Source organism: Cetorhinus maximus, chromosome X, assembly GCF_964194155.1.
Source record: "Cetorhinus maximus chromosome X, sCetMax3.hap1.1, whole genome shotgun sequence".
NCBI classification, from domain to species: domain Eukaryota; kingdom Metazoa; phylum Chordata; class Chondrichthyes; order Lamniformes; family Cetorhinidae; genus Cetorhinus; species Cetorhinus maximus.
Genome location: NC_135917.1, coordinates 10791368 through 10818280, shown reverse-complemented (window position 1 = coordinate 10818280; position 26913 = coordinate 10791368). Strand labels below are relative to the sequence as shown.

At 43.7% G+C, this 26913-nt stretch overlaps 1 protein-coding gene across 6 annotated transcripts in view; it reads right to left on the bottom strand.

Moving 5' to 3' along the window:
* LOC144672737 (rho guanine nucleotide exchange factor 25-like) overlaps nt 1-26913 on the bottom strand; it is a 327184-nt gene that overhangs the window by 87850 nt on the left and 212421 nt on the right. For 4 of the 6 annotated variants that reach the window (XM_078534695.1, XM_078534698.1, XM_078534699.1 and 1 more), the window contains one exon: nt 4754-4882. The exons of 1 other annotated variant lie outside the window; for it this stretch is intronic. In XM_078534695.1, coding sequence (XP_078390821.1) covers nt 4754-4882 — 129 coding nt within the window. The remainder of the gene's footprint in view (nt 1-4753; nt 4883-26913) is intronic. One more of the 6 variants, XM_078534696.1, reaches the window with a different exon arrangement.

Sequence of the window (26913 nt, the reverse complement as noted above, 5' to 3'; positions counted from 1 at the left end):
GACACCTCGTACTTGCAGATGAGCGAGAGACAGTCCCGTAGACACCTCCACTTGTCAAGGGATGCAGTGGCTCACACCTGCCAAACTCTTTGGGAGGATCTGACGCCACACAGCCAGTGGCTCTAAAAGTGACCTCTGCACTCAACTTTTTCAGAACTGGCTCATTCCAGGGCTTTGCTGGGGACGTCTGCAGAATATCACAATCCCCCACTCATAAATGTATCACACCAAAAAGGCATGAAGAAAACAAATCTTAAAAATTTGTTTCTCTTCCATATTTTCTTGTTTAAATTCTGTTTTTAAACAATGGACCATGGCTAACACATTAAGCGCCTAGAACGTGACATCCCTTGAATTGTATGAACATTGCAGCCAAGCCAACACAAAAGACTAATAGACGATATGTCTGCACCAGCCAGCTCTGGACAAAGGCAGAGCTATTGGGGCTCCTCATCTCCAACCTTGTGCTAATGGCTCCACAGTTATCTGCTCAAAATATAATGAGTTTTAACGAGGGTCCTTAAAGTACATCATTAGCTGAATGGTTTAACCCGCAACCACCCTGTCACCTGACCGAAACATGAGTTGTTTGAATTGCTTTAATTATACAGCTTTTGGATTCTGTCTTTAGTTGAAGTTTAACCTCAGAAGAGAAAACTGGACTTCAGGCTAGCAGCCTGCATCTCACCTCCATCTCTCTCAAGGTCCTCCTACATCTCTCTCACTCACTCCTACATCTCTCTCACTCCCTCCTACATCTCTCTCACTCCCTCCTACATCTCTCTCACTCCCTCCTACATCTCTCTCACTCCCTCCTACATCTCTCTAACTCCTTCCTACATCTCTCTCACTCCCTCCTGTGTTTCTCTCACTCCCTTCTGCCTCACTCCCTCTTACATCCCTCTCACTCCCTCCTACATCTCTCTAACTCCCTCCTGTGCTTCTCTCACTCCCTTCTGCTTCTGCCTCACTCCCTCTTACATCTCCCTCCTACATCTCTCTCACTCCCTCTTACATCTCTCTCACTCCCTTCTGCTTCTGCCTCACTCCCTCTTACATCTCCCTCACTCCCTCCTACATCGCTCTCACTCCCTCCTGTGTTTCTCTCACTCCCTCCTACATCTCTCTCACTCCCTCCTACATCTCTCTCAATCCCTCCTGCTTCTGCCTCACTCCCTCTTACATCTCCCTCACTCCCTCCTACATCTCTCTCACTCCCTCCTGCTTCTGCCTCAGTCCCTCTTACATCTCCCTCACTCCCTCCTACATCTCCCTCACTCCCTCCTACATCTCTCTCACTCCCTCCTGTGTTTCTCTCACTCCCTTCTGCTTCTGCCTCACTCCCTCTTACATCTCTCTCACTCCCTCCTACATCTCTCTCACTCCCTCCTGTGTTTCTCTCACACCCTCCTGCTTCTGCCTCACTCCCTCTTACATCTCCCTCACTCCCTCCTACATCTCTCTCACTCCCTCCTACATCTCTCTCACTCCCTCCTGTGTTTCTCTCACTCCCTCCTACATCTCTCTCACTCCCTCCTGTGTTTCTCTCACTCCCTTCTGCTTCTGCCTCACTCCCTCTTACATCTCCCTCACTCCCTCCTACATCTCTCTCACTCACCCCTGTGTTTCTCTCACTCCCTTCTGCTTCTGCCTCACTCCTATTTACATCTTTCTCACTGACTCCTGTGTCTCTCTCACTCCCTCCTGCTTCTGCCTCACTCCCTCTTACATCTCCCTCACTCCCTCCTACATCTCTCTCACTCACTCCTACATCTAACTCCCTCCTGTGTTTCTCTCACTCCCTCCTACATCTCTCTCACTCCCTCCTGTGTTTCTCTCCCTCCCTTCTGCTTCTGCCTCACTCTCTCTTACATCTCCCTCACTCCCTCTTACATCTCTCTCACTCCCTCCTACATCTCTCTCACTCCCTCCTGTGTTTCTCTCACTCCCTCCTACATCTCTCTAACTCCACCCAAGTCTCTCTCACTCCACCCAAGTCTCTCATTCCCTCCTCCGTCTCTCTCGCTCCACCCAAGTCTCTCTCACTCCCTTCTGCATCTCTCGCACCCCCTGCTGCAGGACCCTTCCACTCCATCTGCCTGTATCGTGCAATCTCTCATCTCACCCTCTGTTTGTCTCCTGCTCTCTGTCTTGCCATTTACTCCCGTTGCTGACTCTCCGCTCTGTGGTTGCCCTCCTGTGTCCATCCCTCATCCCTCATTTGAGTGCTCTCAGTTTTTCCTCATTCCTCTGTCATTATCTGGACTTCCTCTATGTCCTCGTAACTTTTCACAGTGAACCACAGAAGTCAGTGTATACTCCAATCAATAATTTCAGAAATATGATAGTTTGCAATTCCTATGCACTGAGGTCACAATCCAATTGTAAAAACTATCACTGAATCTTTTAATATCTCTGTTTTGCCGAATTTCATTTACTGTGCCTTTTTCATCGTAAAGTCAACTTGAATGATCTGACATTTGGAGAATTATGTAACAGGATTGTTCAAATTCCTTTTAATGAAGGTCAACCTGCTTATTATCCTTTGGATTTGCACAGATAGAACCTCCCCTCAATTCAGGACGGAATGACAGGTCACAAATCTTTGTAGTTATTGTCATCGGACCCCAACCCCAACCCCCACCCCCAACCCCCACCCCCACCTCCAACCCCCACCCCCAACCCCCACACCCAACCCCCACCCCCAACCCCAACCCCCACCCCCACCCCAACCCCCACAATCAACTCAGGTCTTAAAATACAATGAGAGGTGAAATGTACACTTGAGCTGCATTGAATACACACTCCCAACTACCTTCTAAGACTGAAAAAAGGACAAAAGTATTTGAAAAAAACAGTTCAGACCAGTACTCTTATTTCCCAGTTTTTACTGGTGTTCCATTTTAAGGTATACAAGACCAGTTCGGACCAGTACTCTTATTTCCCAGTTTTTACTGGTGTTCCATTTTAAGGTATTAAAGACCAGTTTGGACTAGAATGCTAAATTCCCAGTTTTTACTGGTTTTTCCTTCTGTTTTTAAAAAAAATTGTTGACAGTAAGTCATGTTTTGAATGTGCAGACAGGAATTAGAATAATTAGAGATTTGTTTGAAAGTGGGATGGTCGAAGTGAATAGCATAAATGCACTTAAAGGGAAGCTAGATAAACACACGAGGGAGGAAGAAATAGAAAGATATACTGACAGAGTGAAGTGGGGTGGGAGGAGTTGAGCTTATGTGGAGCATAGACACTGGGGAGTTGGGCCAAATGGCCTGTTTCTGTGCTGTAAATTGATAGTTTCAATCTTACTTAAAAAAAAATCCTGCTCAGAGATCTTGAGGGGATCCCTATCAACTTTTGAAATGAACACTAATTTATTAAGAATATTGATACTGTGAAATCTTTACCTGGGTGAGTTTTATTCTTCACTCTGGTAACTCTTTCGAGTTATCAACAGTCACAGATTGTAACTCTTTCAAGTACAATCACAGTTCTTGGTTTCCGGGAGTGGGACATGAACCCACAACCTTCTGATTCAAAGGCGAGGGTGCTATGAACTGAGCCACAGCTGCTCTGGTAACAGGGACTGGCATTAAACTGAAAAGAAGCTTCTTGCTCCCTCAATTGCTTTCTAATCACTCCGTAAGGTATTCTTAGTCACTTTCACTCACCTGACAGTTTCATTATCTTAATCAGTTGCTTGGTCAGTTTCATTCCCCTCGTCAACTGCACTTCCTTCATCAGTTTTAATCTCTCAATTACGCTCCCTTGATCACTTTTAATCTCTCAGCCTGTTTTGATCTTTCAGTTAGTTGCGCTCTCTTAGCCAGTTTCACTTCCTTGTTCAGTGTTTCATTGCCTCCACTGCTTCTGTCTCCCTTGATCTCTTTTAGAGGAGAGCTGACAAAACTTTTTGTGCACCCACTGACTAGTAATGGTGGAATAAGATGTGGCTCATGTCTCTTCGTCTCCTTATAAAGCCTGGACCATATCTCTTCACACCTTTATAAAACCGAGATCATGTCTCTCCAGAAGTCCTTTTTTTCCCCCATTAAGAAAGACTCTCCTCATTACTGATTGGTTTAATACCTGCTATCACCTTGTTTGTTTTTCTCTTAAATCCTTCAGTAATAATAGTGACCAGCACAGTACTCCAAGTGCAGTCATGTCAATATTTTATAAAGTACCAATTTAACCTCCTTGAACTCCTACAGTCCTGCTGAGCAATGAGTCTGAACAAAATATGTGTTAACATTCTTGTAGTCAACTGGCACACTTTATTTTGTTTTGATGCACCTTATTGGATGGATCTTCCCCCAAAACACTTTTCCCATAGTATTTTGTGCTGTCTCCTTATATTTAACACTGCAAGAGCAATATATCATTCATTCACATGTTTGAAACAGATTGTCTACCACTGATTATGTGGATATTCTACAATACCAAACTGTTGTAATATGCCTTTAAGGGATGGCAGCATATCATCACTAGAAGGGAAGTGCGTCATGTGATCCAGCCTCAGTTTGACTTCAGTCTGGAGCTGAACACAGACACACCGCTCTGCAGCTCTGATGTCTTCAAGCTTTCTGTCCATGTACATGTGTTCAAATGTGCCTAGAATTAATAAATAAACCCACAACCTGTTTACACAATCCCTTATGGGCAATTAGTGCCTCTATATCATGATAGCCCACATGACACAAGCCACTCTAATGACCAAGAAAAGGAGATGAAGATTACATCGAAGACCTACTGCAGTGTCCTGTTCTTCCACCTCCTTCTTTAAGACGTTAGTAGGAGCTGAAGATGACTCTGGAATTACGGCTGTTGTCTGTTCATCCCTGGATAACCTGCAGCTTAGTGATCCATCCTTGCATGCCTTCTGTCAAGAGAAATAGTGGATAATAACAATCTGGATCTCTTCAGTTTTGAGCAATATAGGGCTGATTCCATGGTCCCAAGGTCCCAGTGGGTAGCCATACAAACGGTGAGAATTCACAGGAGCACACCCCATGGTTTTCTACCCATTCGTTTCAGGGCACAGGAAGTCACAGGCTACAATTTCCCATGACACCCTCCCTATCAGTGCCTCTCCATGGTGGAACTGTAGGATTGTGGAACCAGCCCTTGTCTGAACACTGCTTGATAAAGCTCAGTCATTGTATCGCAGTTATTAAGCATTCCCTTGATTGTATTTGAATTACATGAGACACGCAACCAGGACCTGCCATGATCCCAATTGCCTAGAAAAGGACCACAATCGTTCAACCTTTGCACTTTATATTATTGACACCACTGTATCATTCCATGAGTTGGAGGACTTAGGCAGGACTTACAGCCAACAGTCTATAGCAAATAGAGTCTACTTACTTAAAAAACAACAAAAACGATTTAAACAACGCCCAGCAGTAAACAGTCTTTTAATTCAGCAAACATAGTCTATTTAAACAATCTCGACAAACTACAGCAAACAGAACTTCTGACTGAAACTACAGCAACACCTTTCGATTCCAGCAGCATTATTTCTCCAGCAAAATGATGGAGGATAGCTACATTATACAAATAAACCGTGTAAAATCAATCCCAGTTACGTAGAGTAGTGCAGTTTCCAGGTGTGATTGATGGGGAAATTACCCAATCGTCTCCATTCTGGCAGGGACTTGTGATGTCTCAATATTAACACTGTAATGTATCCTGGTGGACTCGCTGGTACAATGGATTTGCATAGTTATCACTGGGACGTGTGGGTGAATCTAGCCCAGACTGATGCACTAATGGCCACAAAGGTTCTAGCCTGGAATTTCATCGGGGCCAGTGGCATTCCTGTGGTGGAAGCCTGGTGGACAATGAATGGCAAAACTGGGAAATTGGGCAAAACCCAATAATACTAGAATGCTATCATTTATTGTGAGGGGAATTGAATACAAAAGTAGGGAGGCTATGTACAGGGGCACTAACAAGACCACATCTGGAGTACTGTGCACCTTATTGAAGGAAGGATGTAAATGCATTGGAAGCAGTTCAGAGGAGGTTTACCAGACTAATACCTGGAATGGATGGGATGTCTTATGAGGAAAGGTTGGACAGGCTAGGCTTGTATCTGCTGGAGTTTAGGACACTTGATTGAAATGTATAAAATCCTGAGGGGTCTTGACAGGGTGGATGTGGAGAGGATGTTTCCTCTTGTGAGAGAATCTAGAACTTTTTTTTTAAACTTGCTCACAGGATGTGGGCATCTCTGGCTAGGCCAGCATTTATTGTCCTTGTTCAGGGGGCATTTGTGAGTCAACTCCATTGCTGTGGGCCTTCCCTAAAGGGCATTAGTGAACCAGATGGGTTTTTATGACATTCAGCAATGGTTTCATAGGAAGCTATTCCAGATTTTTTTAAATTGAATTTTCACTATCTGCTGTGGCAGGATTTGAACCCAGGTCCCCAAAGAATTACCCTGAATCGCCAGAATACTAATGCAGTGAAAACACCATTATGCCACTACCTCCCCGCTAGAAGTCACTGTTTAAAAATAAGGGGTCTCCCATTTAAAACGGACATGAGGTGAAATTTTTTTCTCTCCGAGGGTCGTGAGTCTTTGGAACTCTCTTCCTGAAAAGGTGGTGGAAGCAGAGTCTTTGAATATTTTTAAGGCAGAGCTGGATAGATTCTTGGTAAGCAAGGGGGTGAAAGGTTATCGGGGGTAGGTGGGATGCAGATTTCAGGTTACTGTCAGATCAGCCATTATCTTATTGAATGGCGGAGCAGGCTCGAGGGGCTGAATGGCCTACTCCTGCTCCTAGTTCATATGTAAAGTGTTATGGATATGGGGCCCCCAAAGGGATTTTCAGGCTGAGACACAATTCCTACTGGCCCACAGTTTAGCTGCTGGAGCAGATTATAGATGTTTCGGGATACTATGAGAGGTAAGGCTGGCCAGTCTGAAGCTCGTTCCCAGTGGCTATGGGTCCAGAGCATAAAGTTGACCCCAATTTGGCATCAATTTAGCAACCGCAGCTACAGAGGCCATAGGATTGCTGGTGTGAGAAATGGAAAATGACATTCGAGGGCAGGAGGGATGATCTTCCAAAACTGGGGCTAACCACGCTACGCCATCCACACCCTGCCACCCCAGCTTTGTGGGCAAAGCAGCAGGACCAATGCTGGCACAGGTACCACCTAACACATGCATAATGCCTGACCCCAGGACATGAGCTGGGGGCAGGGACTCTTCTTCCAAATGTGTTTGAAACCTTGCTCTGCCACTGTCAGAATGGGATGACAGCTTCACATAACTGATAAGTTATAATATTCACAGGCCAGCAAACTCTATTACTGTAATGTGACACATTATAGTACTGGCATGTCAGTGATTCCATGACCATAACATGGCATCCTTTATTATGTGCGGCTCAGGGATTCTAATACTGTAACGTGACACATTATAATATTAACGGGTCAGTGACCCTATTAATGTAACATGACGCATATTATTCACAGATCGCTGACTCTATTACAAGGAAGTGATGTATTACAATATTTGCGGGTCAATTACTCTTATTAATGCAATATAATATTCAGAGGGCAGTGACTCTATTACAGTAACATGATGTATTATAACATTCACCAGTCAGTGATTCTATTATCATAATATGGTGTGTTATAATATTCATAGATCAGCTACTCTATTACAGTGACATGACGTATTTATAATATCTGCCAGTCACTGAGTCAATTACTGCAATGTGATGTGTTATAACATTCATGGCTGAGTGATCCTATTACAGAACTGTGACATATTATAATCTTCAAAGGTCACAGAGACAATTACCGTAACATGATGCATTATAATACAGACGGATCAGTGACACTATTACTGCAACACGATGCATTATAATATTGATAGGTTGGCAACTTTCTTATCATAATTTAACATGTTGTAATATTCACGGGTCAGCGACTCTATTATCACAATGGCCCGGATTTTGCGGTCCCCAGAGCAGCAAACACTGAAACGTTCACCACGATCGAGGGCCACAATGGCGCCGGAACTTCTAGCAATCGCACTTGCGCTGAAAACTAATAGTTGTGTTGTGCCACAATAGGCTCCAGCGGAGTGTATGCTGACAATCCCACCACACTGTAAAGCATCAGGGAAGTGTAATTCAGGAATATGGGCTGATTGCCCAGAAGTTATGTTTATTTTCATTTAGGATTGATACCAGCAGGCGTAGGGCCTGGTCAGGAGCACACCCACCATTAGAAAGCCATTGGCAGCACAAATTTGATGAATTTAATGGTCTTGTCAGACCTACTTTTTAATGAAATTAATTCTAAGCTTGCACTGCGATATGCAACAGAAAATTCAGAATTTAAATCTTGAGTTTGCAAACATGTTGCAAACTGAATTTTAAAAACAAATTCAATAGAAACCAATTTCACTTTCCAAAGTGGTGAAAAATGATCAGACAGCTTAATCTGTTCATGTTATAACATCCAAAATTAATCAAGCACATTAACATTGAATGGGATATGAAAATCCAACAGCCTCCATACAAATTAACCAGAGACATTTCATGTCCTGTTTGGAAATGATTGCCTTGGGCCTCATTATAGCTGAGGCTATATTCACTTTTCCATCATTGAGTAAAATCTGGCTTTCTGAGACACAGAACCCTGAACAAGGCAAAAATAATAAGCCAAGGAATTATGGATTGAGATTGCAGTCTTTGACAGAAGTTCTTTATATCCTTACTTGATGGTGCAGACTATGCAGAAGGGAATCTTCGAAATATATGGGCTTATGATGCTGCCAGTTTGGGCGATATGATCTTAGGAGAAGTTCAAATGGTGTTCGAAGCAGAACGCACTCATCAATAAACATTTGTTAACACCATTAAATTATAAGCAAAGCTATCCGTGGAGGGAATGACAAGTGGAAACGACTGTTTACTGTAGACTTGATAAAGGATATTAAAAATAAACAAAACACTTGTGTTTTTCCGCTGTCTTCTTTTCTGAATGAATGATTATAAATCCTAGCTTTTGCACATCCTTCCACTACACATGTATGAAGAGTAGGGTGTGGGGAGAGGATGTTGCTTCTGAATCACTCTGGATAGTTTCGGTGCAGTTCTAGATGAGAAGGCAGATCTTGTGGTGAACTGGATAACATCCTTACCTTTGAGTCTGAAGTGCTGGGTTCAAGTCCCACTCTGGGACTTAATAGTCATGAAAGGTGTGTTCGTGATGTGACCAGACAGGTTGATTTGAGTCATACAGACTTGAAATGTTAAATCTATTTCTTGCTGCCAGACCTGCTGCATTTTCTGTTTGTATTTCAGATTTCCAGCATCTGCAGTACTTTGCTTTTATTTAATCCTTCCAATACGCCTATGACAGGCAGTAAGAGCAGGAGAGACTCCTGGTCACCCAGAACTGTGTAGTAGCTGTAGTGTAACAGTGCAACAGCCTCCCAATGTTAAAGACTCCACAAGCAGGTTCTTACCATGGGCTTTGTAGCAAGCACCTTCCTCACTTTTAGAGAGTTCCAGACTAGGAGGGAGGGAGATTCATGTGCTAATAATGTGAGATAGGGTGTCATGGACGGAATGTATTTGCTCTCTTACTATGCATAATCAGTAATGTTTTGAATATGTTTTGAAGTAATGAAAAAATCTTTTCTTACCCTTGGAGTTTGTATTCAATTAAATAACTCAGCAGCAAGCTTTTGTGAGTTTAAAATAAAGAAGGCTATTTATTCTCACACACTTACCCCAAATTAACGCAACATTATGCACTCAGTCACACACACAACGATTGGATACAGATAAAGATAGTGCACTTTTACATATTACAGTTAAGTCAGTCTCTGATTTATGATTTCTAGTCTCCCACATGACAGGGCTGTGGTTTCTTGAATGGATTTGATGATTTAAAGTTAAAGTGAGGGCCTTGTAAAGTGAAGGGTTCACAGCAGGTTGTGAGGTTTCTTGTAGTAAAATATCGAAGAGGTTGGTTTTCAGATGAATTTTGAAACTGGAACAGGTTAAGCACTTGCTCGTTTCTGAATCTGGGTCTCAGACTGGCTGACAACTAATGGTTCTGATGGATCTCCTGGGCCCTGGGGTAAGGGTGCAGTCCCTGAAACTAGTTTTGATCACATGACCACTGGGTTAACACTTCTGAGGCCCACCCAGTCTGGTTTGGATGGGGGAGGCCTATGTGGTACAATGGGATGTTGATAGTCACCATTGAGTTTCGATCTTCCCTTTTGTTGAATATGAAACATGGAGACAGGCAGTCTTGAAGCTCCATAGTCTTTAGATGTTGGCCCATCCTTAAACAATGAGATGTGTAAATTCCACAAATGGCTGTGAGGTACCATCACCAATGTCCATATTTAATTAGGTATTCGCCAAAGACTTGATACTATCTGTAGTCGAAATGCCAAAAGTAACCTAATTTGCGGCTGCCATCTTAACAGCTTGTTTGTGTACAATTTTTTGAAGCATTGACTGAAAGTTACATCATATGACATGGCTGTACTGGGCATGAAATGGGAGCTGAATTTATTTTATGAAAACATCATTTGCTCTTTTCTCTGACAGTTTTAAGTATTTCAAATGCTAAAGTCCACTATGGATTCACAGGTCCTCCTGAAAACCAAGCCTGTTTGCTCAAAACATTCCCAGGACCAGTCACTGGGCGTTCAAAGTCTGTTAAAGTTTATAAAAGTGTTAAAGTGATTTTAAAGTTTTTAAAAGTGTTTAAAAGTTTATAACAATTTTCCAAAGTTTATAGAAGCGTTTGAAAGTGTTTAGAAGTATTTAAATATTTTTAAAAGTGTTCTGAATGTTTAAAAGGATTGGAAAATCACAGTAAAACATTTATCTGCCATCAAGCTGAGACCGACCTCAAGGGGTGTGTCTTCAGTTCCTGACATCATTCGGGGTGTGGCTTCTCTGGCTGTGCCACACTGCTGGGCCTCACTGATCCTTTCATAAGACCATAAGACATAGGAGCAGAAATTAGGCCATTCGGCCCATCGAGTCTGCTCCACCATTCAATCATGGCTGATAAGTTTCTCAAACCCATTCTCCTGCCTTCTCCCCGTAACCTTTGATCCCCTTACCAATCAACAACCTATCTATCTCGGTCTCAAATACACTCAATGACCTGGCCTCCACAGCCTTCTGTGGCAATGAATTCCATAGATTCACCACTCTCTGGCTAAAGAAGTTTCTCCTCATCTCTGTTCTAAAAGGTCTTCCCTTTACTCTGAGGCTGTGCCCTCGGGTCCTAGTCTCTCCTGCTAATGGAAACATCTTCCCCACGTCCACTCTATCCAGGCCTTTCAGTATTCTGTAAGTTTCAATCAGATCCCCCCTCATCCTTCTAAACTCCATCGAGTATAGACCCAGAGTCCTCAAACGTTCCTCACATGTTAAGCCTTTCATTCCTGGGATCGCTCTCGTGAACCTCCTCTGGACCTTCTCCAGGGCCAGAACATCCTTCCTGAGATACGGGGCCCAAAATTGCTCACAATATTCTAAATGTGGTCTGACCAGAGCCTTATAAAGCCTCAGCAGCACATCCAACTTTCAATGTTGAACCTTACTCCAGCAAGAAAAGGAAGTCCTTGCTGCAGCCTCTGAACCAGGTAAGGTTGTACTTCTTTGTGCAGTCAGCAGTGAAAGCTGCCACTTTGCTGCTGACTGCAAAATCCGGGCCAATATGATGCATTATAATATTTGTGGGTCAGCCACGCTATTACTGTAAGATGTCGTAATATGATATTCACAGGTCAGTGACTCTATTACCATAAGATGTGGTGGGGTGGCACTAGGAGCATTGCTCATATGGCGAGATAGCACAGACACAACTCCTGTGCTGTAACAATTCTGTGGCTTTGTGAAGATGATGCATTTCAACCGTTGCGGGTCACTAAGCCAACTCCATAATGTGGTGTATTATCATATTCACAGGTTGCTGATTCTATTACCGTGACGAGGCCTACTATCACCTTCAAGAGTCAGGGTCTCCATCACCATAACTTGACCCGAGGGGCCTCAGGTCTGATTTCCATTGAGCTTTGGATCTCCTACATTGGGCCTGACAACAGGCCGAAACCAATTTTCCATTCATCGACTCAGCAAGGGTGAAGGAGGATGATGATAGTCCATGTGAGTCCTTTCCACAAACCTAAGTAACAGAGGGACAGAAACAGGCTGACTGGCGTTTTCTTGCTCTTACGTTCTGGCCAGGAATCATTCTACAGTTAAGTGTAAAGACAGAAAACCAAGTCAAGGACAAGGCCTTTAACCAGCAAAAAAAAAAAAGTAGCTGCAGTGAAGCAAAGTAAATGGAAGGGAGAATTGGTGACTGGAACCAGAGATAAATCATGAGAATGAGTCAAGCAGGAGATTACAAGTGCTACAAATCCAGTATGTTCTGGTAAAAGGGAATGTGTCAAAGGCAGAGGTTCCATGGATGAACAGGCAGATTAGCCTGAATTTGCAACTGAAAATGGAACAGGCTTAGAGGGTAGATAAAAATGAATAAATACCATGGCAAATAAAAAGATTATAGGAAATCTACAAAAGGGGACATAACAGGTTGTAGGAAGGAAAGTTAACAAAAATGTAAAAGGAAATGCTTTCCACATGTACTTTAGTAATAAGGAAATAGTCAAGGTATGGGTAGAGATGAAGCTTATCATGGAGAGTGAGGGAATGGCAGAGATAGTTAACAGGGAGAGCTTTTTCACACAGAGGGGAAGATTTTATGGAGCTCGAGAGAGTGGGAAACACGCTTGCTGGGTGACTGAATTAGGCAGGAGCCGAAATTTTGATTTCCCAGTGGTGAGTTGAGATGCAGATATTAAGTCAATGGTGTGTTTGCGGTGTGTCAAGTCTTATGCTGGCCTGTGGCAGGTTTGTCCTTGTAATCCATTTGCGTGCCATGAATACTCATTGACATAAACCCTTTTATAATTACATCCTGCCTTCAAGATAGAGTCAGTGGCACATGAGAATCTTGTGGCACCCAATTCACGTTCAGTTAAAGGTGGCATGCACCACTCGGGATTGTGCAGTTGTGTCTGAGGTCTGTGGTTTTTCCTTGCTGAATTCTATGGCACAAGGGAGGGGAAAGAGGAGAATGGCAGCTTGCATGGAGGCTCAGGATCAGCAAGGGCGAGTTGGGGTGAGAGGGTCTGTGTGGAGTGCGGTCAGGGGGCATCGAGGAATGGAAGAGGGAAGAGTCGAGGGTTCTGGGTTTGGTGGGTGGAGGTTTGGCTGTAAACAATAAAAGGATTTGAAAATCTCGCTGCTCATCAGTTCTCTGGGTGAAATCGATGGACACGCAAGTTCTCATCTCACCGTCTGCCTTCCTCGTACAGTTCAATTGCTGGAATATCTAGGGCTCTCATACACCCAACATTCCTGCAACCTCAGGAGCAGGAGGAGAGGATGCAACAAAAGAGGGCATTGGAATTGGAGCATCGACACTCGTGAGGTTAACTGGCTCTGTTTGAGTTGAGGGGCGGATGGTGAGGACATGTTTTAAACCACGAATGGGAAGTTCTATCATTGAGAATACCGAGTTCCTTGCATCAAAGGCAACATCTTGCTCATGTGTTTCCTCTGAACTCTTCGTCAACGTGTAATGTTTCTCTTTCAATGATCCGCTCTTGGTGAACCTGGTCTCTCGTAGGGAAACTGTCAATGTTGAGCTCATCAAACTCCATGTTGATCATGCCTGTCTTGCACACATCATCCCCCCAGCTGCAAGTTGTCTGTCCATCCTGCGCACATGGTACCAATGTTCCAGCTTGCCAATCGAAGAGTTGGCGTGATGGATTCAGTCCACTGTTGAGAAGAGACTCTCAGCTCCAAGCACCCATTGAAGCAAATGGACTGCGGTGGGTCAGTACCTTACTAGTTGGGGGCTTGAGGTGGGCAGAAGCTGACCGGTGAGACATGATGGTCCCTCCCGCCATCAGAGACAGCCCGTAGCGCCCAGTCAAGTTGGGCTTATCACTTGTAACTGCTGTATCCTGTATTGTGTTAAAGCTCTGCAGTGAAACTGGAAACTCCAGGGAGCAATGCATGGAGACCCTGGGCTGCCCAAAAATTAGTGTCCCCCTCTCGACCTCCCCGGTTGAGTCCAGAGGGATGCAGAGCACCATGTTTGGCACCAGCTTGGTTGTAGCAGGTGCCCAAAAGATGCCACATTTAGACATGGGTCTGCCTTTGGGCTCCACTCCGGGTTTTAAGTCATGAATTACTCCCTTAGCCTTCAGCTCTCCCGAGGTATCCACAGGGCAGTGGAGCTGTTCACCCAGAGCTGGGAGTTTGGTTCATGAGTGCCAGGGTGTTGTCCACATGCTGGTGGGCCTGCACACTGCACGTCTGGGGGGTCAAACCGCCTCTGAGTTCCTCTGAAGCTTTAGCCTGGGGTTGTGAGGGACCCAGTTTCCGTGTCATTGTGAGGAGGCACAGCTGAGGACTTGCCGATGGAAAGGCTGTGTACTGACAGGGAGGGGCTACACATCTGGCTCTCTTTTACACACTGATGCAGGCCAGCAGTGTAGGCTAAAAATGAGGAGCAAACTAGCACACAAAAGCCTAAAGTATGATAACTCTCTTCACACACGCTTGGACAGTGGTTGCATTGATGGTTCAGTGGAAGACCCCTTTCCCGCTATGCAGGAACTGTGGGTTTGATTCCCAGTAAATGCAAGGTTAGTCTTCAACTTGCATGTGGCTTGGACAATAACCCTGAGATTATTACCCTTGAGGTCCTGCTTTTTAATTTAGCACTTAACTTCGTGATCCTCTTTCATCAGGACCTCCTTCCTGTTCCTACCCACGTCACTTGTTCCAACATGGACCACAACAACTCGATTTCCCCCCCTCCCTTTCCAAGTTCCTCTCCAGCCACTTAGAGACATCCTTTAACCTGGCACCGGGTAGGCAACACACCCTTTGGGGTTTTTGTCCTTGGCTGCAGAGGAGGTAAACTATCCCCCTTATTATAGAGTCCCCTATTACTAGCACTTTTCTACTCTGCATTCTCCACAGGCTTCTGAGTGGTGCCTTGGTCTTCATTGTGGCTCTCCTCTCTGCAGTCTTTCTCCTTGTCCTCATAGGTAGTGACTGCATCGTATCTATTGGACAGGACTGGTGTCTGCAGTAGCCCCATCATAACTTCTCCTAAATCCTCACTGCTGGCTCTCTATCAGTCACACCCACCCCTTTCTGAACCTGTATTTTCCCCTGCTCAATGACTCTGAGCTGGAGAGATTCAAGATGGAGGTATCTCCTGCAGGTGTCTGGGAGGTGGTGGCGTAGTGGTACTGTCACTAGACCAGTAATCCAGAGACCCAGGACAATGCTCTGGGGACCTGGGTCTGAATCCCACCATGCCAGATGATGAAATTTGAATTCAATAATAATCTGCAATTAAAAAGCCTGATGATGACCACAAAACCATTGCCGATTGTTGTAAAAACCCACCTGGTTCACTAATGTCCTTTAGGGAAGGAAATCTGTTGTCCTTACCTGGTCTGGCCTACATGTGACTCCAGACCCACAGCAATGTGGTTAACTCTTAAATGCCCTCTGAGCAAGGACAATTAGGGATGGGCAATAAATGCTGGCCTAGCCCACATCCCATGAATGAATTTTAAAAAAAAGGTGTTTGCTCAGGACAGTCTTGCTGTTCACAACCTGCTCTGCTATATCTTAAGACTAGCCTTATTATATTTATTTATTCAATTAAATTATTTATTTAATGATTACTTGCAGTTATATCAAGTAGTTTAACTAGTTAAGTTGTAAATTTAATACAGTATTTATACTTTTCTGGTCCTAGTTTAAACTACGGCCCTAGTTTACAGAAAAAAAACTTTAAAACTCACCAATCAATCACCGACCTGCTTACCTAATTTTATGCCTCTGGACTTTAGCTCTCAGTCTAGCTGACTCCCGATCCCTCACCCGGACGACCCCTTGGTTTTGTAAAAGACCAGAACAACACCTCTTCCCTCACCGTCCCGAATTCCCTCACTCACCAAATTCCCTGAGTTAATTAAGCATTCTGTCAAAGTAGTGCTCCATCGAGATGGCCACTGTGAGAAAACAAAAACTTCCTGCATTTATATTTAAGAAATTCCAAAGACCTGAGTCTGGCCCGACTGACATGGTAACCAATTCTAACTCATCACCTAATTAACTAACTGTGCAACTGCCACTAGCAGGCAGCTGGTTTACCACTGACTAAGACTGAAAGAAACTATAAGTTAAGGGTACAGTTAAATTAAATGGTAAGTGCAAAAAACGACTAGATTTTAGAATGAGATCAACACATAAAATTCCCTCACTCACCCAATTCCTTGAGTTAAGTAAGTACTCCATTGAAGCGATACTCCATTGAAGCTGGACTTTGTGTTACACAATTAGAGTGTCCTGGGATCTTTCATGTCTACTGGAGCTAGCAGATGGGCCCCCACTTCAACATCTGATTTGATGGATTTTGATGTGTTTCACTTTAAGAGCATATGCAAATGATCAAGGAACCAGGATGTAAAGCAACATGTGACCAGGAGCCAGTTAGTAGTGTAGGAGTTGCAGGATCCTAAGAGTAGATCTGTCTGTTGAGCCATCCTGTAATGTGTATAAACATCAGTTGGCGTCTTCAAATAAATCAAACCTATTTATGTTTTACCAGTCCTATGTGAGAGATTGGTGAGTTTGCATAAATGAACCCAGGAACACAACATGGTGGCAGTGGTGTGAGTTTGACGATCTCAGGAGCAGCCACAGACAAGATTTGGTGCAATAGAGAGGTTGTACGTGCACTGAAATTCGGGGAGGCGGAGTCCCTCTACAGACAGCACTTTGCAGAACGGTGAGTACCTGATTTGTGGGATAGGCAGATCGGTGGTGAATGGGAGCAATGAGTTAGTTCAGAGTCACACAGTCAGTTTTGAATCAGGCAGAAAAGCTGTAGGGCCACTGAGACATCCATAGATGCCATTCCTGCGCAGAAGACAAAAATGTGCAAAACAGCGCTATTGGGATGAATGTGGCAAAAATATGAATTGCAGCCAAAAAATAGAGGGAAGAAAATAAAAATAAACAGTAGCTGCACTGCTGACATGGAGTAGAGAGGTTACAAATCCCTTGTAAGGCGAGAGCGTCTGTAAAAGACAGGGAATGTCAGGAAAATGACCACCAAATTCTCCAGTGTGAATTGGAAGGCCACAGATGCCCCATGTGAATTTAGGATTTTCAAACGAAGGATGGAACTATGCTTTTTAGATCTATCGATCATAGAACCAGATAAACAGGTGGTGAAAGCAAAGACAGCCATTGAAAATACGGGGTTGCATAGAGTCAACACTTCGGGCCAGTCTGAGGAGGATCAGGAGGATCCTGTCAAGCTGTGGAACATGCTGGGGCATCAGCTTCGTGTGAAGGCAATCGTTAGAATACATTGATTGGCTTAGAGACACCAAGCACAAGGATCAACTGATCAGTTTATCAGCAAGTGCCGTGATAAGAGCAAGGACTGCGATCTTTTGGAAGTTGAGCTGCCTGAATGGATAACGGAGCGGATTATAGCTTAAACGCCGATCAAAGTCTTCCAAACAGACCTTTTGGAAAAAAAGAAAGACCATGATATTGATACACTGCCAAAAGAGGAGGGAAAAACATGGAGGCATTGTGGCTGGACAACAATACCTGCCAGCATTAGGTGCAGCTACCAGTATTGGTGCAGGAGCCAGTGATAAAGTCCCAATACCTGCTTGAAATAAAGATAAAGACTAAGACTGGCTTCTTCCGACAGTTTTATTTTTGGTGCATAAAACTCTACAGAGAATCTGTTTTCTCTTTTGAGTCACCAAATAAACTAAATTAAAGAAAATGAAGGACAAAGTAAGAAGTTTTCTCTTTTATACATTCAAATGGATACTTAGCTAGTTAACTGATAATTACCAACTGAACTCCTTGTGAGTTCACTGCTTTCTTCCCCAACAGCCAGGATACAGAAAGCAAGCAAGCCGTGTGGTCTCCTGCACCCATAATGAAGCTGTCCTGTATTCCAAGACCTTTGCAAGGTATGGGGTGTAAAAGGACATTGGGCTTGCCAATGCAGGGAATCTGGTTCTGGAGCTGCGACGAGAGTTTACAATAAGACACGGCCGATGAAAAAGCGTGTGCAGCGTACAGACAGCAACAACAGGGAGTGCACCAGAGATTAACGTCAATGCAAGCTCAAACACAAGGTTAGCGGCAAGACAAACAAGGGTGAAGATTCAGAGTGTGAACCAGAAAGCCAAAACGCTTTCCACATTGTGAATGGGACACAATGTGTGGATGAAGTCAAACACTTAGAGGCTTTTGCTACTATCAGCATCATGTGTCCAAAGAGAAGCAGCATACACGCTCACACCGGAGCAAGCGCAAACATTTAACATATCCTTCCGGACTCTGACTTTCAGGACACTGGTCAGAAGATACCACTTCATCTTTTGGTTCATCCAACAGTTAGGATCTTTTCCAGCAGCAGATGGACAGAATGACTGGAAATACCCCTGGATACATATGCATCACCGATGATATTGCATTGATGGGTAAAACCAAAGAAGAGCATGACCGAAATCTGCCCTCACTGACAGCAGCAACTCATTGTGAAGGACTTGCCTTCAACAACAAGAAATGCCAGGTCAATGTGGGTCAGGTGAATTTTTTCGGCTCTATTTATTCAAGTTCCCAGATCCACCCTGACCCAGGCAAACTGGAAGATGTACAACATATGCCTACTCCCCAGGGCAAAGAGGACTTACAGGAGATGTCTTGAATTCTTCAGCTGCTTAAATGACATTTAAGGAGTTAGATTAATGATGGAATTTAGAAGTTATCATAGTAGTAATTTGTCGATCTATGTATGTGCTTAAAATCAATTCTCCTTTTAATTTAGTTTTGTAAGAAACCTGTAAGACTCGGTGACCTTTTTACTGAATTCAAAGCCCGCATCTCCAACTAAGTACACATTGCAAAAATAGTTGTGGCAGCTGCTTCAAGTTTCCCTCTGAGATTTGGACAGTTTCATTTACCCTCCGCCTGCCAGAACAACCTAAAGAGATCATATCAGACCACGGGCCATAATATACTAGAAGATCTTTTAGGGACATGTGTGCTAAATGGGGCATAAATCATCCTCAACAGCCTCGTCACACTATACCAGATACATTTTACACTTGAGGGCGACACCTTTAGACATGGGCTTACCATCACCAGTGAGAATCAGGTTTGGGAGGCAGTTTAGGACAACCTTGCCAAGTCATCACCTATCCAAATTCTCAGGAATACAGGAGAAACCTCTCAAAACACAAGGGAGAATGAAGACAGTGCATGACTTACATGCAGGTGCGGAACTGCCTAGTCTGCACATAGGACAAAATGTTTGGGTTATACTCCCCACCCAGGGAACCTGGTTTCCTGCAGAAGTACCAGTACCTAAAGTACCAGTAAGTGAGCCGAGATTCTATGAGATCACAACACCAAATGGGGCGATGTTCAGGAGAAACAGAAGCCAGCTAAGGGAATCGTATAACTGTGTAATATTTAGCACTCCAATTATGTCTGGAACACATCCACAGATGAACTTGGAAATTGTGGAAGTCCACCATGAGAATAATTAACACTCCGATAATAGAATGCTAAAGCGCCTACAAGTCAAGAACACCAAAGTGACAAGTCCAGATCTCAGGAAAATTACACCTGGATGAGTGCAGCTTCAGCAACACTTAAGAAGCTTGACACCATCCAGGACAAAGCAGCCCACTTGATTGGCACCCCATCCACAAACATTCACTCCCTCCACCACCGACACACAGTAGCAGCAGTGTGTACCATCTACAAGATGCACTGCAGGAATTCACCAAGGCTCCTTCGGCAGCACCTTCCAAACCCGCAACCTCTCCCACCTAGAAGGACAAGGGCAGCAGCTGCATGGGAACACCACCATCTGCAGGTTCCCCTCCAAGCCACTCACCATCCTGACTTGGAAATATATCGCCGTTCCTTCACTGTCGCTGGGTCAAAATCCTGGAACTCCCTCCCTAACAGCACTGTGGGTGTACCTATACCACATGGACTGCAGCGGCTCAAGAAGGCAGCTCACCACCACCTTCTCAAGGGCAATTAGGGATGGGCAATAAATGCTGGCCTAGCCAACAACGCCCACATCCCGTGGATGAATAAATACAAACAAAAATACCATCATGAAATTTGGGAGGATTAGTAAGCCACCTATTCATTAAATGGACTCTTAAACTCTTAAATGATGGACAGAGATCTATCTTTTGTGTAGTTTTCACAACCACCCTACTGTGTACGTATTTTTACTCTTAATGCATGTTGTGTTATCCTGGAAAAGAGGGGATGTTGTGATATCACTTTGAGAGAATATGCAAATGATCAAGAAACCAGGATGTAAAGCAGCATATGAGTGTAGGAGTTGCAGTTGTTGCTGTGAGTAGTTTTGCTGAATCCCTAGAGTAGACCTATCTGTTGAGCCAACCTGTAATGTGTATATACATATATATATATATATATATATATAGGTGCTTCTGGCAGTGCAGCACTCCCTCAATACTGAACTGGGGAAATGGCCTAGATAATATGCTCAAGTCTCTGGAGTGCAACTTGAACCCACAACATTCTGATTCAGGTGAGACTGCTGTTAATAGCTCGGTCGGACAAAGCAGGAAATTATAGCCTGGTTCAGTCTTAGTTCAATTATTATTAACTACTACTATACAATGTACTACAGAATAAAATTAATAGATTTGGGGAAGCACGTTAACCAGACCAATCAGCACATATTTCTAAAATGTAGGCCATGAGCGGTTAGGTAAGATGTGGATTTACAAAACAAAAGCAATTGATATGGTACCATATGTGTCAAAGATGATGGCACAAGAAATGGAGGAGGAAGTGGCTACATAGATTCAGATATAGTTGGAGGGCAGAAAACAAATATGAGGGGGTAAATGGAATTTTCTTAAACTGGGAAGATGTGGTGTTCCACAGATCATTGGGATCGTTCTCATTTATTATTTTGTCACGAGCAGAATGTTTGTGCTCTCTTACTGTCCATAATCAGTATGTTTTGTATGGAAAGAGGTGTGTCTTTTCTTACCAATGGAGTTCTTGTATACCCTTGTATCAATTAAATAATTCAACAGCAAGATTTTGCGAGTTTAAAATAAAGGTTATTTATTTTCAGACATGCACCCTGAATTAATGCAACATCACACACTCGGTCTCAACATCACACGCACACAGGCTGAATACAGATAGTGCACTTTTGCAGTTAATTCAGTCTCTGATTTACAATTTCCAGTCTCCCATGTGGCAGGCCTATGATTTTTTGAATGGATTTGATGATTTAAAGTTCAAGTGAGCGTCTTGTAAAGTGAAGGGTTCACAGCAGCTTGTGAGGTTTCTTGTGGTTCTCAGGTGAACTTTGGAATGGGAACAGGTCAAGTACTTTGGCTGCTGGATGACTTGGAGCTAGCTTCTGAGTCTGGTTCTCAGACTGGCTGACAACTGATGGGTCCTAGGGTAACAAGGGTGCATGCCCTGAAACTAGTTTTGATCACATGATTACTGGCTTAACACTTCTGAGGCCCATCCAGTCTAGTTTGGATGGGGGAGGCCATGATGATACAATGGGAAGTTGATAGTGGCCATTGAATTTTGATCTTCCCTTTTGTTCAGTATGAAACATGGAGACAGGCAGTCTGGAAACTCCATAGTCTTTGGCTGTTGTCCCATCCTTAAACAACGAGATATGTAAATTCCACAAATGGTTGTGAGGTATACTCCCCTGTGTCTATATTTAATTAGGTTTTCGCTGGAGACTTGAAACTGTCTGTAGTCCATATGTGAAAAGTTACATGATTTGCAAGAACCATCTTCACAGCCTGTTTATATATATTCATGTAAAAGCATTGACTAAGGTTTATAATATGATATGCCTGCACTGGGCATGTCAATACAAATAAATGATCTGAATTTAGGGATCTGGGTAATATTGAAATTTGTTGATGACTGCAGTGGGGTTTGGGGTGGGGTGGACAGTATCTGTGCAAGCCATGACAAGGATTGTGAAAGATTGCAGCAGGTCACAGAAAGGTAAGCAGGGTAGGCAGGTAGATAGCAGATACAGGTCAATGCTGCAAAATGGGACAGCCTACATTTCAGAAGTAAGAATAAGGAAAGGAAATAAACAGTGAGATATCAAATGGGGGAGAGGAACAGAGGGACTTTGGTATGCTGATACCTAGCTTATTAAAGGTGGTAACGCAAGTCAGGAAGACCATAAGATGTTGAATCAGATCCTCAAATTTCTATCTACAGTTACAGGTGTGGATTCTTTTTCCTCAACACCTGGGAGTCAATCACCAACCTTACTGAACATACAATGGAATTTCAATCAGGCAGTTCTCCCTAGGGCAGATGGAACACTATGTGCAGTTCCAGCACTTTAATAGATGAAGGATACAAAAGCAATGGAAAAGGTGCAGCACAGATATTACGAGGGACAAGGGCTCAGTCTAGAGGAGAAACGTGAGGCTTTAATTCATCAGAGCTGAGAAAGTTAAATAGTGACCTGATAAGATTCCTTCAAGTTTATGAATGATAACGTTCAGGGTGATTGTGATTGTGAGTAGGTGAGGTGGCTTATGTGGAGAAAAATACAAGCACAGACCTGGAGATCAGCCTAGCAACTACAGGCCAGTCAATTTGACTTCGGTGGTGGGGAAACTTCAAGAAACAATAACTTAGGAAAAAATGAATAGTCGCATGGGCAAATGCGGATTCATTAAGGAAAGCCAGCACAGATTTGTTCAGGGAAAATCATGTTTAACTAACCTTCTGGAGCTTTTTCAAGAGGTAACAGAGAGAGTAGATGAGGGCAATGCTGTTGATGTGGTGTACATGGACTTCCAAAAGGCATTTGATACAGTGCCACACACAGACTTGTGAGCAAGGTTATAGCATATGGAATAAAAGGGACAGTAGCAACATGGATATGAAATTAGCTGAGTGATGGGAAACAGAGTAGTGATTAATGGATGTTTTTCAGGCTGGAGGAAGGTTTGTAGTGAAGTTCCCCAGGGGTCGGTGTTGGGACCCCTGCTCTTCCTGATATATATTGATGACCTAGACCTTGGTGGACAGGGCACAATTTCAAAATTTGCAGATCATATGAAACTTGGAAGCATTGTGAACTGTGAGGAGGACAGTGTAGACCTTTGAAAGGACATGGGCAGGTTAGTGGAATGGGCAGACAGGTGGCAGATGAAGTTCAATGGGGAGAAATGTGAAGTGATGCATTTTGGTAGGAAGAACATGGAGAGACAATATAAAATAAAGGGTACAATTCTAAAGGGGGTGCAGGAGCAGAGGGACCTCGGGGTATATGTGCATAAGTCAATGAATGTGGGAGGACAGGTTGAGAAAGCAGTTAATAAAGCATACAGTATCCTGGGCTTTATAAATAGGGGCAAAGAGTACAAGAGCAAGGAGGTTATGTTGAACTTGTATAAGACACTAGTTCAGCCTCAGCTGGAGCATTGCATCCAGTTCTGGGCGCCGCACTTTTGGAAAGGTGTGAAGGCATTGGACAGAATGCAGAAAATATTCACGAGAATGGTCCCAGGGATGAGGAACTTCAGTTATGAAGATAGATTAGAGAAGTTGGGACAGTTTTCCTTAAAGAGAAGTTTGAGGGGAGATTTGATAGAGATATTCAAAACCATAAAGGGTCTGGATGGAGCAGATAGGAAGAAGCTTTCCACTCATGAAAGGATCCAGAACGAGAGGGCACAGATTTAAAGCAACCAGAAAAGGAAGCAAAAATGGTGTGAGGAAAAATGTTTTCACGCAGCGAGTGGTTAGGATCTGGAATGCACTGCCTGAGAGTGTGGTGGAGGCAGATTCAATCAAAGTATTCAAAAGGGAATTAGACTGTTATCTGAAAAGGAAGAATGTGCAGGGTCACGGGGAGAAGGCTGGGGAATGTTGCTAGGTGAGTTGCTCATTCGGAGACCTAGTACAGACATGATGAGCCGAACAGCTTCCTTTTGCACTGTAACAATCTGTGATGAATGAAATGGCCTGGTGCTGTGTAACAAAGGCATGATTAGCGTTGGGCACAATAGCATTCAATAATTCTAAGATGCCTTTTAAAGTTCCAGTTTAGTGTCACCTATTCACTACGTCTTGATTTCTCTCATCCTGTTTCATACACTTTTTTCACCATGTGTGTGTCCTGCTCAATAGGCATTGAACTAAGTTTCTCAAGTACAACACTAATGTTCCCTTGCTCAAGTCCCCAATCCTCTCGTTGAAATCAGAACATGTTTATCGCCTTGTCAGACCATTAGTAATGTGATTTATAGCCTTTGTGATCTAAACCACCTCAAAGGGGGCAGGAAGGGAGGAGCAACCTACCATGACTCACTTCATATAGACTAATAGTTGGCTGGCAGTCTAGCAGGATGCAATAACACAGTTTGAAGGCATTCATGGTTACAACCACAAAAGTCAGGGGAGTAGGGGGAGTCAATAAAGCAACTGGTGACCCTTGGGACTGAATTGTACTCTCTAACACATATGGTCAGACAGCTATCCTTCTGTATAACTGCACTTTGGGCATCTGTGAAGCTGATTCACAATCTCTCCAGTTTATTCTGAGCCTCTCAGCTTTTTGATCTGTTCTTCCCGGCCTCAGTGACTAATTCAAACGTGTAAATGAGATTCGCTCTTGTTCTTGGAAGTACAGCCTCATGCCTTTAACTTTATCATTCAAAGTTCAATGGGAGTTCGCCTGCATGCGACACTAGTCCACCATTGCAAAAAAAAAAGATCTGCACCCACCAGTGGCCAGGAGAAGTATTTATGCAAGAATTTCTTGGGTCCGTTCATTTGAATATCCATTGGGATCCAGCATAGACTCAATGGGCTGAATGGCCTCCTTCTGTGCTGTAATGACACTCAGTAGTGATTGGTGTAAATCCAGTGTAAAATTAGTGTAACCTGCTGAAGTGTGTGGAAATGAGAGTGTGACCTATACAAAAAGGTGTCAGCCTGCAGACTCTAGTAACTGAATGGGGGACAACAGATAAGGAAGGAGCTGTGTGTGGCTCACTCAATTGACTCTCCGATAACTCCACTCCATCTCTCACCAATCTTTGTCTCGTACTTTTTAAGAATGGCCACATAGGAATTTTTAGACAAAAGAAAGATCAAGACCTAGTTCAGCCTCTGCCATCCTGGTAATTCTAATACAATGATAACAAAGTTGTTGGTGAATCATGGCAATTAGTCTCCAACTGACCCAGACATGACATTCCACTTTTGCCATGGGAGTTAGCGAGGTCAGTTGCATATTGTCAACATCAGGTTAGTGGATTAACACTTGTGTGGTTGACTTGGCATCACTGTGACTGTCCGCACAGACACAGGTTTCCACCCCCTTCTCCCCCTCTCTCTTTCTCTTTAATCCCAAGGTGATAACATTCACCCATTCGCAGCTTGTACCCTCCTTTCCTGTACATCCACCACAGCCATAAAGGGCACAGCAGGAGGGAAAGATGACAAAGGACAGAGGTGTAACCCCTCTCCCTATGTCAACTATGACGATGATGAAGAGAGAGTTAAAGGGGGACTGAAGCCCACCATGAGTTTCTGCATAGATCCCCCTGCCCTATGTTCTTCTGCCCCAATTTCCACCTGTTGTCATGTAGAAAATGCGGCAACCAATTTGTGCACAGCAAGATCCCACAAACAGCAATGTGATAAATGACCAGATCATCTTTTAACTTATAAATAAATATGGATCAGGATAGGGGAGAACTTCCCTGCCTTTCTTCAAAATAACGATCAGCGACTTTTCACAACCAAAGTGTGTTACTGATGCCCAGAGGTTCCTCGGAACGGTCAATCGGGTTGGCAAGTTTATTCCAAATTTAGCTACAATTACTGAACCTTTGAGAGACCTTTGACAGTAGTTTTGGGGCATTGAGCAAACAGTGAATAAAGGAAAGGCTCATCTCTTCAGACGTGCTGGTGCATTATGACCCCAGGTTGATCATGATGATGGCCACCAATGCATCCTCAACAGGTCTTGCAGCTGTACTCATTCAGGTCCAGAAGGATGGTACAGAAAGCCAGTCTATTTTGTCTGAGTGGCATTGATAGAAACGGAGCAACACGATGCGACTATAGAGAAAGAAGCATTGGCAGTAATCTGGACCTGAGAGAGATTCTCGTATTATTTGATAGGATTACCATTTCAAATTGAGACAGAACCATAAACCATTGGTCACCCTTCTGAATTCCACAGAGATCGTCAAAATGCCTCTACGCACATGACATTTCAGGCTTGGGCTGATGTGTTACCAGTACATAGCCGTGCATGTGCCGGGGAAAACCCAAACCACGTCTGACGCATTATCCAGGGCTACAGACGATCGTGCCGTAACCATACTTGTTTCTGAGGTGGAGGTAGTCTCATCAATCGGAACGGATTCCCAGTCTGAGTGGAAATGGCAGGAAGTCGGGAAAGCACAGACGGAAGAGGTGGCATGTAGCCAGGTTAGGACATTTTGCCAAGAAGGTTGGTCAAAATACAATTGAAATGACCAGCTCCTTTGAAAATACCATGAACAAGGAAAACGCCTAACGATAGTGGATGATCTTCTCGTATTCAACCATTGCCCAAGGCTATGAGGGAGGAGATTCATCATAGAATCCATGGTGCTCACTTGGGAATAGTGAAGGGTAGAGCTCAGCAACATCAATCTGTGTAGTGGCCAAGCATTTCAAAGGCAAT